At 37.6% G+C, this 17954-nt stretch overlaps 1 protein-coding gene across 1 annotated transcript in view; it reads left to right on the forward strand.

Annotated features, from left to right (window-relative positions):
* Positions 1-2194: 2194 nt before the first annotated feature.
* LOC122815830 (kielin cysteine rich BMP regulator) overlaps positions 2195-17954 on the forward strand; it is a 2917372-nt gene continuing 2901612 nt past the window's right edge. The window contains exon 1 of the mRNA XM_044088633.1: positions 2195-2941. Within this exon, the coding sequence (XP_043944568.1) occupies positions 2818-2941 (124 nt within the window). The 5' untranslated portion in view covers positions 2195-2817. The remainder of the gene's footprint in view (positions 2942-17954) is intronic.

Raw genomic sequence — 17954 nt, forward strand, 5'->3', positions numbered from 1 at the left:
GAGAGCATTTTGTAGAAAGATACTGGGTGTATTTGTCCTTTAAGTATTAGCAGGATTCTGAATGAGCTTGAGAATTACATTGAGTTGTGTGAATCATTCTATTAACATCCTGGGTTTAGAATAAAAAAAGTGTAAAATTATATGAAGGACTGTATGCATCTATCACCAGGAGGAATTGCAATGTTTCTAATTGATGTTAAGGCTGACACAGTGACAGCCATGTACAGATTTGACCAATGAGTGGCTAGGCACAGTATTTTTATCAATTAGGTAGGAACGGACATTGGAAAAATTAAAAGGGGGTTACAAATTTGGTATATCTGAGTTATAATTACTTTATCTACTCAAAACTGCCTGCCTCATAAAAGAAAAGCTGCCTTGACCACAAAAGCTCCCATACAAGATTGCAAGGCAACCCAAGAAGTAAAATAAGGCTGATGAAGCTGTGGCTCCTGGAAGTGTAATGAGTTGAATAACATTATGTGGAAATAGTGATAGGGTGCTGAATACTGGCCTGTTAGGTTTGTGGCGCAGTCACAAAATAATCATGTAGCGCTTCCTTCTGCACTTGTGTATGTATCTCAAAACCATTCATAATTTGAGTTACTGGCTTAATAAATACTTGACTATGGCCATTTTATTCTATTTTTATGTTGCAATGCCAAAGACAACTAGGCCTTCTTCAAACACAGGTTACTTGTGTGTGAAGAGAAGAGGTACATTAAGGCCTAGACATAGCAGCTGGTAGTTAGGTAAGATAAGTTCACCTGATAGGGAGAGGATTGCTGGTTATTTGGGGAGGTTTATTGTAAAATTAAAAGCTGAAATGAGAGAGTAATTCAGCAGGCCATGAACCTCACCTATCATCACACTTTTTAAAAACAGAGGAGGACTCCAATGTACATGAATAAAAGACACTATAGAGCATAAAAATAAGATGTCAGAAGCATCAGACTGCTATGAAATGAGGTTATGTTCCCACTGACACAAAGGGAAATCATATGCATGGTTGTAAAGAATATCCTGTTTTCCCAAGATGTTTATATGATTCTTGCCTTCTTCGATAGGTAAGAGATTAGGAAGTAGTCTGTCATGGTCATGAGAGGTGGGAGATATGACTGGAAAGGTTACAATGTCAGAAGAAAAGTTGGATAGCTAGAGACAATTTTAGAGTGGTAATTCCAAAATAAATGCAAAATAAAAGTAACTAAGCAAGGCGTTTGACAGCATGCGGTCACATGGAAGATTGTAGCAGTCCATAAAGTGAAATTTGATTGATGAATTACTGTTGGGTATAAGTGATAACAGTTCAGAAAATAATAAGTAAACTCTTGGATATTGGTACAGCAAACCAAGTTTATGGTTTGATCAGCATAAATTACCAATCCTAGCTTGCACACAGTTGCCAATCAGTTGTATTACTTCGCTTAATACTAAGCATGTGCGTAGCAGTTTTTTTTTTTTTGCTCAAACTGAACACTTGCCATGTGCCCATTAATGCCATTTTATATTGCACTTCATCCTAGCTAATAGTGTAAGCAGTGATTGTATTTATGGCATGAAAATTACAACAATTCCGTTGTTTGATAGTGTGTTAGGAAAAAAAACATGCATTAGCCTTCATCTTTCTGAAGTAAGGAAAGATACTTTCTAGTTTATATGCAGTTTATCTTTGCATTTATTGATTCATGCATTTTTTTCTGCATCGCACAGTGTCTGCATTTTTTGTATGTAAAATATAGCATTCAGCATCTTATGGTGAGGAGCTGTGTACAGTGAAATACACAAACAGATTTGTTAAAAGTGATGTAGTATGTAGTGTCAACAGGATTCAAACCAATTTTTTTGTTGATATGCTTGGAACACAGTACTCCCTTATATAGATTACCTCCTGGTACAGGATGATTGCCATGTTTTGGATTTAGAAACCTGCTGTGGGCACACAAATGAGGGTCAAAGCACTGCAGTAAAAAGATTTAAAAACAGAGGGGCTCATATTCAGTCTGAGATCTGAATCCCATCCAGGGTTTAGTCCAGCCCAGTATTTAGTACAGCTCTTTCTTTGGAGGAGGGTCCCAAGTTCCTCACTAATTTGGCCTGCAGTTTATTCCCATTCCCTCAGGGGTTAAACTACATCAAGACTGAAAAGAAAGTTGCACTGTTGTAAAACCAGCTGAGAAATGTAGGAAGCTGGAACTTGTTCAGACAGCAGCAGGCTACAGACACAATGGAGTGAAGAGCCTTGAGCACACAGGGAAAAAAAAATCTGGTCTTTTCTACAGGGCAAGCAAGGTATTGTTACTGGTGATCTGTCAGGTCAGGGAAAAGTGCTCAGGGGCTCCTTTTAAACACAGTCAAGGAAGGTATACCAGATGTAGCCCTGGCTTTTCAGTTAACTTTCTTGAACAAAATACTCCCATTTTGTTTTACAGCAGACAGAGCCTGCCACCACAGATCTGCAGGTTTTCAGACTTCTTTCTCACCACAGATTTGCAGGTTTTCAGTGTTTTTTCCCTTTTAAATCATTTATTAAATATTTGCACAGCATTTTTGATAACTTTTATTTCTTCATAATGTTACATTTTGATGCAAGATTGACAGACCCCAAACCCTCTCCAGCTTTTATTTAAAACATTTTAAAAACTTCAAGAAAATAAGTGGAACACAAGATCTGAAACAACTGCTGAAAACTGCTTTGAGAGAAAAATAGAAACACTGGCTCTTTTAAGGCATCCCTTATCCCCAAAATCTGTGGACTTTGTTCAGTTTAAAAGAAAAGGAAAGCAAGCTGTGAAATAGTAAGGAGTAAGTGTAAGGATGCTTCTGCAGGTAGTGGGATCCTTGTTATCCCTGGCTGTTGCCTGTTTCCCCATGGAGATGCCTCTGGAACCTGACATTGAACTGGACGATGCCCCTTTGCAGTACTACTATGATGACAATGGTAAGTTTAACTTTAAAACTTTAACTCTTTGTATTTAGTGTCTTAGTGTGTATTCTGTCCCTGTGGAGACCTGTCGGAAGTAATGCAAAGAGTGTACAGTCCTATGAGTTGTTCACAAATGTTCTGGAGTCAGGAACATTTCTGAATGATAGTTTGCATTACTAAGGCAATGCAGGTCTATAAAATCAGTAAGCAAAATATGCTGTTAAGATACAGATAGCTATATTACAAATAATTGTAGTCATCAGTGTAAAGTTATTTGATTATGGAGTTTAATGGTTTATTATCCAAAATATTTCAGTGAATTACATTTCTGGCTAAAACTATTCATTGTCTTCATTGTCTGTCTGTGAAGTCTATGGAAGTGGAAAGTGAAGACAAATGCATGAGAATTGGTAAAGGTGTATTGTTTTTTAGATGTTCTTTGTACTTATCCTTTAGTAGCTTTTCACATTAATATACTTAAATCTCTGATTACCCACTTTCTACCACTTTTTGAGTACCAACTGTATCCTTTCCCTGTTTCATGTACTAAACTACACTTACTGCTGATAACTAGACTAGAACTAGTAGCATTTAAAAACATTTCATAGACAGCAAATGTGGCAGTGAAGATTCTGAACTGATGATAACAAAACAGAAGAATAAATGAGCACGTTTAAAACAGTGGAACTACTGCCTTCACTCGGCTCTGTTTACTGTAGCTGAGGACTTATTTAAACTCTTAACACTTCCATTTAAAGGCAGAAAGTAATTAAATTAAATGACTTCAGTACCATTCTAACAAATATGCTATAAATATATAGATGAAGAAGGTGCTGTCATGTCCCCACTCAAAAAGAAACAGATTGTAATATCTAAACAAACAAAGAAAATAAAAGTCAAAGGAAAACAATAAATACTGTGTGGTGCTGCTTTATGTCAATAAAATAGAGTGTTATGAAGGGAGAGCAGCCATTCTCAAAATAAGTCATTATGTAAAGGAAGTATTGCTTGGAGGCAGGATATTCCCCTCCTTTTAACACTGTAGTCTGCTGATAGCATTCCTTTACCTGAATGCATTGATGTGTGTGTATTTTTAATCTACATTTCTCTCTCTATTCATATCTATACATATCTATATATAAAATGTCAATAGCATGTCTATAGATACACACATAGATATATCTATCTACATATACTGCATTCACCACTCAGCACCATGCCCACGTGTGTGTGTGTGTGTGTGTGTGCATGTATGTATCTATATATATATATATATATATATATATATATATATATATATATATATATATAAAATGTACATTTTCAAAATAACTCATTTTAAGTAAACTGCATTCAAGCTCCAACACTCACTCACTCACTCACTCACTCACTCACTCACTCACTCACTCACTCACTCACTCACTCACTCACTCACTCACTCACTCACTCACTCACTCACTCACATCTCTCAAGCTATAGGAATCTATTCTTGTCCACAAAGTTTAGGGTGCAGATTGCCACAGTCCTCATCAGTGATATGACTAGAGCTATAATGACTAGTTAATTGTGTGATATGGGGCATTTTACTGTTCATTTGTTCTGCTCCCTTGGTATTGTGGAATGAAAGTGCTCAACTATGTGCCATTAAAAAGTGTGTATTGCATGAATTATGTTTTTTTTTACTGTAATCCATTAACTACCTTGCCTGCAGTAAGCTTATGCATACTATGCAATTGTGTGATTTGTCCCATACATTGTGTAGTGAATTGATAGGTGATTTTTTTCCCTTAAAGATCACAGTCAGATGCTGACCCTTAAAGCTCATGTGCAACATACAGCACTGCTTTAGTGAAATACAGATGTGTTACTTGTGCCAGTTGTCTGCATATCCAGGACTTTACACAGGAAACACGCAGATGAATATTGATCTGAAGAATTGCTTCTCATAAATTAACCCCTGCAGCTAGGTGTTACCTAGCATTCAGAGTTTTCTGCTTGATATGGCATTCAGTACTAATTTGCACCCTGTAGTCCAAGCTGTTTCATCTTCAATGCGAGATACAGTAGCAGAACAATGTTTCCGTGGTGTAAATCAAGAGCTGTCCTTGGTTTCTAGTAGTTCTGGGGCAAGTTTAGGAGAGACTGAGGGACAGAAATATTTTATACTGTAGCTTGTTGTCTGTTCTGCTGAAGTATAGCCTTGTACTGATGAACTGATGTACTCTGGTTAGGTCAAAAAAGTTGGGCATCCTATAAATTTTCACTGGTCTTAAACAAGAGCAAAGAAGTTTGTGATGCAGCCTCTTGGAGTCACTGTTTTGATGGTACTTGCTAGCTCCCCCAGGCTTAGATGTCACTGTGGGAATGTCTGATGGGGCATTCTCTTTGCCATCCTCAGCCCATGTGCAGCATGCCAGAGCACTTATCGAGTTACCTGTACAGCAGCAAGCTGCATAGTGTTAATAGACTGTCATAATACATCTGCACTAGTAAATTAATACAGATACAGAGATAAAAAGGCAGTTCAGCCTGTCCAGGTTATGTGTCTTATGCCATGCCGGTTTAGGATAATACTTCTGTACTGCCATTGTTAATATTATACTGTCAGCCATGGTGATGTATATATCCTGAAATTCTCTGAACCTTTCCTGTGGTTTCTGTGTCATCACTTTACCTAGAAGTTTCCTCCAGCCATACATGAAGAATAAGGATGCTGCTTTAGAACACGCTCTGTGTGCATTCTGTGTTCTGAGTCTCCCTACATTTGAATTGGTCTGAAGAAAAAGCATTTTGAGTTCCTCTCATTCCCCTTAAACAATGAGGTTTGCATGTCCCAGATATTTAACAGTGATTAATTATTGTGATATATTCTAGAGGGTGAAGATGCTGTGTACAGCAGTGCAAGTCATGGACCAAAGGTTTGACCAATGCTTATGTCAGCAGCATTAAAAGCTGAAAGTCTGAGCTGTAGTACATAAATCATATTGCTTTCTTAACTTAATAAAAAAAGAAAGACAGAAGGAAAGAAGAAAAGAAAAGGCAGCATCGTTCCACTAGGAAGAAGTCAGGGTTAGTTCTACAAGGGTTTTGTGGGAAAAATACATTTTTGTGGTTTTCTTTAATGGAATTCTTCAGTGCTGGGGGTTTCTCACTTGTGCTCAAGCCAAGTTTCCAGGATGAATAGTTTAACCTTAGTTTTTTTTTTAACTTGGTTTGAAATACTATCAGAACTCAACAGATGTTTTCTTTAAACAACTGTGACAAGACTGCTTCAACAAGGCTACATTTAAATGAAATTCATGAAGAGCCCACTCAACTGCTTTGTTGACTCTGATTCTCCCTTCTGGTCCTTTGATCTAGGAGTGACTCACTTTTCTCATAAGAATGAAAATGCTGGCAGACAAGTCCCCAGGTGTATGGATTGCAGAGATGTTATCTATGTACAGCGCACACACACACACACACACACACACACACGCACACACATAAATACATACATACATACATATATATATATGTATATATATATATATGTATATATATATATATATATATATATATGTGTATATATATATATATATATATATATACACACACACGCGTGTATATATATGCACATGCATATATATATATATATATATATATATATATATATATATATATATATATATATATATACTGAAATTTTGGTACTGAATATTTGGCTATCAATCTCCTCCTTAACCTCGGAAAACCTACTACGCCGACCCCAACATCTAGCAGCTCCACGACCTGCATAGCCACTCAATTCAATACAGTACACACTTTTTGACTTCAGTAAGCTCATTACTAAATAAAACAACAAGTTCCCCTCTTTCCATTCCCTCCCCCATCATCAACACATCACTCTTCTCTCTTACACCAGTCCAAAATACTTACATACAAAATCCCCTATATAAATTAAAACCATGTACTCCTGCTGTCGATCAACTACCAGGTGACTTTCTAAAACTAGCTGCCACATCCATCTCTTACCCCATATTCATCCTAATAGACCGTTCTATCTCTGAACAAAATGTACCTCTTCTCTGGAAGATATCCCATGTCATACCCCTACACAACGGAGGCACCTCCACTGACCTTTCCAACTACAGACCCACTATACTCTCATCACTAGCCAAAACTTTAGAAAAATGCATACATAAACAGACAACAGACTACTTCCTTAAGAGCAACCTATTATCTAATACTCAACATGGCTTTCTCCCAAAACATAGCACTAACACAGCTCTTGTAACTTTCCACAATACCATAAATCTCCTCAAAAACAAAAGCCAACTTGTCTCTGCCACCTTCCTTGATATTTCAAAAGCTTTTGACACTGTATCACATCAAATGCTTCTTAATAAACTTGCCTCTTTCAACTTCAGCCCAAATTCCCTATGCTGGTTTCACAGCTCTCTCTCTAACTGTAAACAAGCCACCTTATGAAATATTAAACTCTCTCCCCAACTTCCCATTACTGTTGGTGCCCCACAAGGTTCTATTCTTGGCCCTCTACTTTTCATTATTTTTACCAATGATCTTTGTTCCGTCGCCGAACCTGCCTCAGTCATTCAATACGCTGATGATGCTTTCCTCATCTGGTCTGCCCCCACAATGAATGAACTCCAAGAAAAAAACTCAGGCTGCCCTTCAAAGCATTGAAAACGACTTATCAGACAACCAATTCATATTAAACCATAACAAAACCAAGCTTATTATCTTTAGTAATACCTCTGCAAAAAAATATCCAATCGCCTCTCTCTATCTTTGCATCCAATGGTACTAAAATAGAACCCACTGAACATACAAAACTTCTCGGTGTTACTCTTGGCAACAGCCTAAAGTTTCATAAAAACACACAGCATTAACAATTAAAAATGTCCATTTCAAACTCGGTGCTCTTTACAGGGCTAAACCCTATCTTACCATTCATGCCAGACTAACCACAGTGAGAACAGGCACTTTATCTACCCTTCTTTACTGCTCCCTAATATTCACTAATCTCTGTAAATCTGATCTGAACAACCTCAAAGCTTGCGATAATAAAATAGCCAAATTCACCTCAAACCACTCTTATAGAGCACATCACTGCACTGCTCTTCAGCAACTGAACTGAATCAAACTCCCTAACTTACTTTCTCTCAATCAACTAATTGTTGCACACTCAGTCGTTTATAAACATGACTTCTGTCCAGCTCTATCAGACCTATTAGAATCTTACACTAATCTTATTTCACTCAGGTCATCATTAGACAAAGTACTGCTTAAAGTTATCAAAACTCATAACTCATATGGTGACTCCTTATACAGCCACACAATATCCAAATACTGGAACTCTCTCCCCCCAGCATATTCTATCTATACCTGTTGCTCAGAACTTCAAACAGCTCCTAAAAGAATATTTCTCAAATCATTGGTTATGCTCCTGTATACCCTTAGGCTAATGTATACCTACCCTCTGGCATCTCTTTCAGCCTATTGCTATATTTGCAATTCTGACTTGTTTATATACAAAACAAAAATCTTTTCTGACTCTGTATTATGTTCTATACTTTTATATTCTGTTATTCCCTGATTTTACCTTGTGAATATATTCATGTGTATATTTGTCTCTGTTTAGTTATATGACATGTTAAATTCTGTTTTGCTGTATCTGTTTGTACTATATTTTGTATTTTTTAACTGTTTGCAATTTGTTGGAGCTTTTCTTCCAGGGTATCTTCTGAAAACAGGCCGTTGGACACTACTCGGTAATCAAATATAATAAATAAATAAAACATATACATGTATGTATGTGTATGTGTGTGTGTGTGTATGTATATATATATATATATATATATATATGTGTGTGTGTGTATGTATGTGTGTGTATATATATATATATATATATATATATATATATATATATATATGTGTGTGTGTGTGTATGTATGTATGTATACATATGTGTGTGTGTGTGTGTACACCTACATATTTATGTGTCAATATATATCAGGGAGAGCTTAATAGCTGTCATATCTCCACTGTCTTCCTTGGTATGCAACACATTTAAAGGGTACCAGGGTCTACCTTTAAAGGCAAAGCACATATTTTACCAAGTGTATTGTTTTCTTACAGATATTCAGTGCTTAACAGAAAAGGTACATGAGCTTTGTGTTTCTAGAATGTTGAACAGCAGGGTACTTATACAAATTTAAATGTCAGCTTCGAGTAGCTTTTCTGCAGTATGCTATTTTCACTAGAGTCCTTCTTTCAGCCATTAAATGTGATGGCTACACTAGCACTCTGGAGTATTAATGACCTGTCCAAGCTCATAATAATGTATCTGAACATAAAAATGATTTTGTTTTCTGTTTTTTTCTGTGCCTAAGTTAGTACTTGAACTGCTAATAGCCCTCCTGATCAGTATAGCAGGTAACATAGCTTTGGTTGTAGTTTGTGCTTGGATGGCATGCCAACTGAGTCACGGTATACGAGGAAGATATAGGTATCGATGGTCAATATGGAGACAGAGACCTTGAGATAGTTTGTGTGATGCCATTAAAATTAATTGGCAGTTTTTTTGAGTGGTGCCTGAGGGCAGTGGTAAACAGTGATACATTGAGTAAGGTATGTCTGTAATAAGAAGGGTATTGCTGCTACTGCTTTCTCAAAACTGCTTGTAGATGATCCCATATCTTTTCTATTTAGTGGAGGTGTTTATGTACTTTCAGAAAAAACACCTGCAGCATGTAAAGTAGTAAACGTCAATTGACTGCATTCCCATAGCACGTCACTTATGATACTGCTGACTTATTTTACAGTGAACCCTGCTCCCCTCTTCATACTTTTTTATTTTAACTCTGATGGATGTGGTACCCTGGAGATAAGCCACTAGCACATCACATAGTGTTAAACCCAGTAGAACCCTGTATAAGAACCCTGCTGTTGAATTTTCCAGAAACCTTAGTACTTGGAGTATTCTTTCATATATCTCCTCCAAGGTAGGGTTAACAGCACTGTAGAGGCATGTCCCCCCCATACAAAGGATGCATAAATGCTGTCAGTGTGTCACTGACTACAATGTGGTATGACATGCTGTAAATCAAAAGGCCGTAGCTAAACCTGAATGAACATAGAAAAGGGTGAGCTCATACCTCAATAATAGTATGTAATATGTATGCGGCATAACCAGAGACGAACAGCTAAAAAACACTCAGTGGCTGTGTTCATTATAGACATTTTGGTTCCCCTTTCTCATTGTTTTTGTAGCTGTTTAATTGTGCACTGACAGCACAGGAGGGGAAAAAATCACAAATCCTGACTACTCTATGCATACTTCATAACAGTAAATCACATGCAAGTGAAGATATCCTCTGATAAGAAAAGAAACACCGCACAACACAAGAGGTGTCTTAAGGCTTGGGGTATATTTTATAATGGAGAGTAATAAATGACCAAAACTTTTTCCTCTTTATTTCATTTCTATCATTTGGCTCACTGAACATTTCTGCCATCAGGCTTTGATATCCAGAGTACAGTCCTGAATCCAAGTTAGCTGTGTGGAGTTAGGACATGTGGTGTCGTTGAGTCAGTTTTATGCTATGCAAGCCATATGGGCCATCTTATGCCATGTAAATCAGCTGGTGCTATGCAGTCACACTGTCCATTAAATAAGAGATCTTACCTCTGTATAAGTTACCAGCAGCTGTATCAGCAGATTCATCACTGTAGCCCCAGATAATGAGTATCATCACATTGTCTTGACCAGAGCAATCTGACTACCTATACAGCAGAGAACTGGACTTCTACCATCCATGCTATTTTAACTTCTGAAACTGGACTACTTTCCTTTTATTGCACATGTCTCTTAAACTTTTAACTACAACCAGAGGTCAGCCCCTAACAATGCCCCTTAACTGTACAGGATCCTTTATAAGTGCCACTACAGTGACCATAGTGTCTCAGTTTTTGGTCACACTTTAGAAAGTTCTGCCTGCCGTACTCAAACCCTGGACTCTTTTCTTGATTTTCATTCCAGATTAAAATAAACCCTCTTCTAGGCTGTTGGCTGCAGATGCTTTGGCCACAATAGGATAGTACTCCTTTGTGTTATCACATTTACTTCAATGCATTGCAGTTGATTGTTTTCTTCTTACTGTGTACAGTGAGTATTATCCCAAGACAGTGACTGGATTGGTCTCCTTGTGATCAGTGCATTGCCTTGATAATCATATTCAAATATATAAATGCTATTCATCGTGCCACCAGCCTTAAGCTCTGTAGGGTACTAGTGCTGTGCATACAGATTAATTGCCATGTAACAAACTATTGCAGGACAGTCAGTTTTACCAGATAGCTGGGTCCACTGCCTGACCAGGCTTATGTCTCATAGTCAGCTGCAGTACCAAGTCTGGCTTATGTTGCAGTTTCTATAGGTTTACCTGTGTGTGACTGATTTACTTTTTTTTCAAATCACCATTCACAAAAATGGAAATACCAAAAAAACTATAAAGCATTACAAACATTTTTTTCTTTGCATTGAGCAAGCCACTTGTACCCTCCTAATATATATACTAACCCCATAAGCTCTCACCTCCACCAAATTACATAGACCAACTGCACGGTTATACCACAGTGGAGAAAAGGGAAAAGACTTTTAAAAGAGCTCCACCGGCTTGCACAGTAAAACACATCTCAACCACCAATGCTTCAACATACAGATTTAGGTTTGCTCAGTAAAATGCATCTCAACCACCAATGCCTTAACATACAGATTTAGGCTTGCAGAGTAAAATGCATCTCAACCACCAATGCTTCAACATACAGATATACTATTTCTGTAAGGCCTGGAGGACCTGTGATGACCCACCACTGCCAACCAGTAATCAAGGAGCCTCAATCCTCACCACTAGCAAAAGTGGGGGACGTTTACTGAGAGGATAATAGGTACACACATAGTATTTCCAGATGCAACTCTCTGTATCAAGTGCAATTTCACTTAAGAGCACACAGAGACCACAGTCAGTCCAGGGCTGGTTTCTTCCTCTTCCTCCAGATCCCCAGTAAGACTCCCCACTGGCACAGCTATAGAGATGAGTTCTCAGCTGAGTGACCAAGCCAGGACCTCCAGCAATCTCTCTGTCCAATCAATGCTTCGTGTCCCTGCCCAAGTAGCTGACGCACACACTCATTGAGGTTTGATTTATACACACACACACACACACACACACACACACACACACACACACACACACACACGAAATGCTGGCACAGGTTTACTAGCTATGCTCCCTTCTGCCCAAACTATAAGGTAGTTTTCACTGCCACAGTCATTCCTGCCAGCTACCTTAAGGCTGTTAACAAAGGGTGTCCAATCTTACTGTGTAATACTAATATCAACACAAATAGTAGTTTGACCAAGAGTAAGGCTGTTAGGAGTGGCCCACACAGTGTCACCAAATAATTATGCAAGTACATTCAAAACTTAAATATCTCTACACAGATCAGTCACAATGAAAGGTTTACATTTGTTTAATAATAAAAGAACAAGAAAATTCTCGATATATATTCACAGTGACATCAGAGTTCAAAATCACAGGAAATATTTAAAATAACATTCCAGTACAGGTACACAAATAATGAAAAATAAAATCTAAACTAAGCTTGTTATATTACTGACTGTATCTAAGAGAATTATATTATTCCCTAGTAACTTACTATTAGAGCAAGGCAGATGTGGTGAATGGTGCTTGTTGTTGTTGTTGTTAGGTCCAACACAGAATGCTCTGTCTCACTAAGAGACTTATCAAATTAATATATAAAATATTACTGCTAGGATAGCTTGCAGAATGACGTCATTTTTGGTCATCTGACTTCTAGTTCCCTGGCCAAAACCCCCATCACTGAAACTGGCAGTATTTAACATCTACCTGTAAAAATGCTCAAACAAGGGATTTTGCTCAGATCATTGGTAGATGCTAGAAACCATAAAACAATTACATTCCTTCATGCTTCCAAAGTAGCAATTAGTTCACCCCAAAGACAATACAGAAAGCGCCCTAGTACAGACTTTGTGTCTCTAGCTGCATTGAAACATCTTTATGGCATAGCCTATAAAGTAATGTGATTTCAGATATTTTTCTAAAGTTTGCTGGACTGAGGTTACCTCCCTGTATTCCAGTTTTCACTGTTTAAATTATATACATTTAAACTGTTACAATAGTGCATGCACATTTCTGTTCTCTTCTAGTTGGGCACACTGTGGATATGTTTTAAACTTTACAAATACCCTTTCAACACAAACATCTGTACAGGGCAGCTTGATATACACAAGACATACAGTTCTAATACATTTGTAACACAAGCATCTTATATAAATTAGTTTGATATTCACAAATGGCATATAATTATTTATAAAATTCCAGCCAGCAGTACCCCCTTTTGTCACAGGACTTTTCACTTTTCATGCCTTCTGGCTTTGCCCAGTCTTCTTAGTTTTATCACTTTCTCTCATGGCTGAACTTGGACTTAGTTTCCTATATTTGTTTTCATAGTCCCTGTCCTTTTCCTCTCATTCCACTTTAAATTAATCCAAATTCTTTATCTATTATACTGTTGTTTTTCTTCCCATTTTCAGGTCAGCTAATGAGCCTCCCTTCTTTATAGGTAGTACTTTCTGAATGCACACAGTTCATATTTGATTACTGTTACCTAAAACTATTACCACCCCTACTTTGGGCATTAGTGTTTTATATTTTACACATTACACTATAAATGTGCTATGCTTCTCCATTGCGCCTAGATAGCTTGAGGCATTCTTGGCACAGCAGGAAACTTGTGGTGATACTTTCAAAGCTAAATAAACACTGCTTCACAAAAAGAATCACGCAAAACTGCAAAAAAAAAAAAAAAAAAAAAAAAAAAAAAAAGCTAAACCCTCTTGTGGGAGTAAAAGCAATAGCAAACTGTTTGCATTCAAACCATGCAGCATTGTCTACAAGAACCACAGTGATGGCACATGTGTATACCTCTCACATAAATATTTGCAATAAACATCCATAATTTAATTCCTCCACTGTTTTATTCTGTTTTATTTTATTTAAGGTAAGTACAGTAAACCCAGGAATCCTGTTTCAACTATGACCTTGTACATATATTCATTGTATTTTATTAAATATACAGCCAAGGAAACAGTTGAAAATCTCAGACATATAACCCAATACTAGTATGAGATTAAAATAACCCATTAAGTATATTATCCATCCATATCCTAGGTGAAAATTTGTGATCACCCATTCAGGCATCCTTAGTGTTTTGAAACAATGCCAGGTTGTAGCTATGGGCACTGCCTGCACCGATATCTAAGCCAGTATGGTAATGGCACAATGGGAGGCTAAGTATGTACTAGCAAGGAATAGGTTCTCTCAGCATATTATGTACTATGGGAAATTTGTGGATGATGTGTTTTTATGATAATATGGACCAACAACTATTCTTGATGAATTTATTACATATAGGCAGTACTACAACTTTTTTGAAATTTTCTATGAACTGCTCAAAATCTGAAATTGATTTCTTAGATGTTTGTTTACATAAGGATAGGGATGGGCATATTGACACTAGTTTATGTAGGAAACATTGCTGGAAAAATAACTTGTTGCATCACATGTGGATGCATCCTGGGCATGTGTATAAAAACATATTGAAAGGGTAGAGTTTAAGGGCTTTCTAGGTTACATACTGATGAAAGTGCCTTGGATTTTGTGTTTACAAGTTTGCATAGTGATTTTATGAGTAGAGGTTATGGAACTGATTAATGTTGCATGTAGGTCAAAAAAAGGGAGAGCGAGACCTTTATTTTCTCGTAAAAGTGAAGTGGGAGACTCATCATCTGAATATGCTGTCAATACATCTGATAGCACTAGAGTTGCCCTCACCTACTTTAGTGATGTTGGTCTTGTCTGCGATCTTATTAAAAAGAACTGGCCAACACATATGGCTGATGGCAGAATTAGGAATGTTGTAGGTGATCAACCTCATTTTTGTTTTATGAACAAACTGTCTGTTGAGACAACTGTGTTATAGGCATTCTGCCAGGACTACTGTACAGTCAGATAGGGTTGGCACTTTTCTGTGCTGATCCTGTAAGGCATGTACCTTACATTTCTCTGATTAGTCATTTGTCCATCCTACCACTAAGAAAAGATATACTTCAAAATTACATGCTGATTGCAATACTAACAGCAGGTGACATACAGCCAAATCCAGGTCCAAACCCAAACCTTACCTCTATCCCAAACACCCCTGTCACCCCAGCCCACCAAACTGCACAACAAAAAAAATATCCTTCTATTCTATTAATATTCGTAGCATTCTCAACAAAGTTAGTCTGTTTCATGCATGGATAGCAAATCATACCCCTGATGTCATCACAGTAACAGAAACCTGGCTTAAACTCCACAACCTAGATAAAGATATTCTCCCCCCTGGCTGTAACATAATTCGCTTTGACCGTAACAACAAAAAGGGTGGGGGAGTTGCCATAATCTATTCCAACAATCTTACTATTTCTCACATTAACCATTCTATCCCATCTTTCTCCCCGGCAGAAACATTGTCAGTTAACCTAAAACTAAATAAGTATGCCACAATTACTATAGTAGCCACATACATCCCTCCAGGGGACAATATTCCATTACTGGAAAACATTCTCTCCTATCTCTCCTTAAACATCCCTAATGAAACTATCCTCCTTGATGACGTAAATATTAATTGGCTAACCCTAAATAACCCAGATTCCCCATATGATATAAATTTATATGGATTTACCCAGCTCATTACTAAGCCAACACATTTTAATAACACCAACACCACAAATACCCTCATTGATTGGATACTTGTCTCAGCTCCTTCTAAATACCATAATCCAGAAACCCTTGCCAATACTCTGAGTGACAACTCACTCATAAAGGTGCTAAGATACTCAGCCCACCTCTCTAAACCACACAGATATATTACTAGATATAATCTATCCAACTTTAACCCCGAAACATTCAACACTCTCATAGCTAGAGTAAGCTGGGACTTCCTCACCCAGCTCCCACTAGATGAAGCAATCATTGCTTTCAACTCTACTTTTCTGGATATCATAAACTCACTATCCCCACCTCGTAAAATTAGGACAAAAGCAACCTTATCTCCTTGGCTAACAAAAAACACAAGAACTCTCATGAAATCTAGAGATAACTCCCCTATCTTGTACTGTAAAGAAAATTAGAGTAAGTGTCCTTCCAAATATATATTTTCAACTAGTATAATCCAGATTAAACCTTATTTCTGTTTGTATTTTACTAACTACTTACTTTCTTTATGTAAATGACTTGTTTGTATTAACTTAAATGTGGAGCTTTTCTCCCCGGGCCTTTGCTGAAAATGGAAATGTATCCAGTTGGACTAGCCCGGTAAACCAATGTAAAATAAAAATAAAATAAGTCCTGGAAAAAATGGCTTCAAACTAAAAACCCAAAAGACCTACAAAGTTATAAAGAACAAAGAAACCTGGCCAAAAGGCTTATCAGTAAAGACAAAAAAAAATTCTACTCCAGCCCCTCCTTCCAGTCTAAAATCAAACCCCCAAAAATTCTGGAATGCTATCAATCAAATACTTCATCCAGGAAGCCCTACCTCACCAAACCCTACCCCTGAAAAGACACCAGAAGAAACTGCTAACACCTTCAGTTCTTACTTTGTCGAATCAATATCCAAACTCTTTAACTCCAATAGCTCCACTACAACTGAACCAATAAACCTAGCTTCCTCCTCAACAACTACTCCTCCCAAAATCTTCTCCCTGAATCCTATCTCTACAACTACATTTGAACCCTACTCTCCAAACTAAAACCCTGCTCAGTATCTCCTGACAACATCCCATCATACTTTCTCCAGACAGCTGCCCACTCACTCGCCCTTACCATCTCTATCATCATAAACCGCTCAATCTCTGAATCCAAAGTACCATCCATCTGGAAACATTTCTACACCTTACCTATCCACAAAGGTGGTAACTCTACTGAAATCTCAAACTTTAGACCTATTGTCATCCTTTCCCCTCTGTCAAAAGTTCTCGAAAAGTGCATATATACTCAAGTCATGGATCATCTCTCTCAGGCAAGCCTACTTACCCCAATGCAACATGGTTTCTGACCTAAGAATAGCACATTTACTGCACTTCTATCCTTTCTCAACACTATCTCCCTGGCCAGAGATGACCATAAACTTATCTCCTGTCGCTTCCTCGATCTCGCAAAGGTCTTCGATACTGTTTCTCACTCTCTACTGCTAAACAAACTGTCTAACCTTAACTTCTCTCCTGACACAGTGGCTTGGTTCGATAGCTACCTAAAAGATAGATTTCAATTAGTAAAATGGGACACTGCTTTATCTACTCCCCTTCCAATACAAATGGGAGTCCCACAAGGATACATTCTTGGGCCACTGCTTTTCAACATCTTTACAAACCTGCTCTATACCTCCTGCCCACTTTCCTCTGTTATCCAATATGCTGATGACTCTACAGTCATTACAATAGCTAACTCTCCCTCTGAACTCTTATCAGCTACCCAAACATCCTTTAACTCAGCAGAAACATGGCTCTCAAACAACAAACTCATCCTCAAACCCAAGAAAACAAAGCTCCTACTTTTTCTTCCCAAAACATCCAACCATATAAAGTCCTCATTTACTATCCTGTCACTTAATAACACTCCTATTGTAGTTGAATCTAGCTCAAAACTACTGGGAATCACAATCGACAATCAACTAAAATTTGACCTCCACATAAACAACTGTATAAGGAATGCTCTCTTTAAGTTAGGTCTACTTTCTTCCCTGCCTAACATATTGTTCACAAATCCTTACTAACATAAACTCCTCTCTCCTCACTAGACTTGAGACCACATACCACAAAGTAGCTAGATTTGCAACTCAACTTTCCTATAGATCTCACCACTGTCTATCTCTCAGA

This window comes from Protopterus annectens, chromosome 11.part0 (genome assembly GCF_019279795.1).
Source record: "Protopterus annectens isolate FY-2018-M chromosome 11.part0, PAN1.0, whole genome shotgun sequence".
NCBI classification, from domain to species: Eukaryota; Metazoa; Chordata; order Ceratodontiformes; family Protopteridae; genus Protopterus; species Protopterus annectens.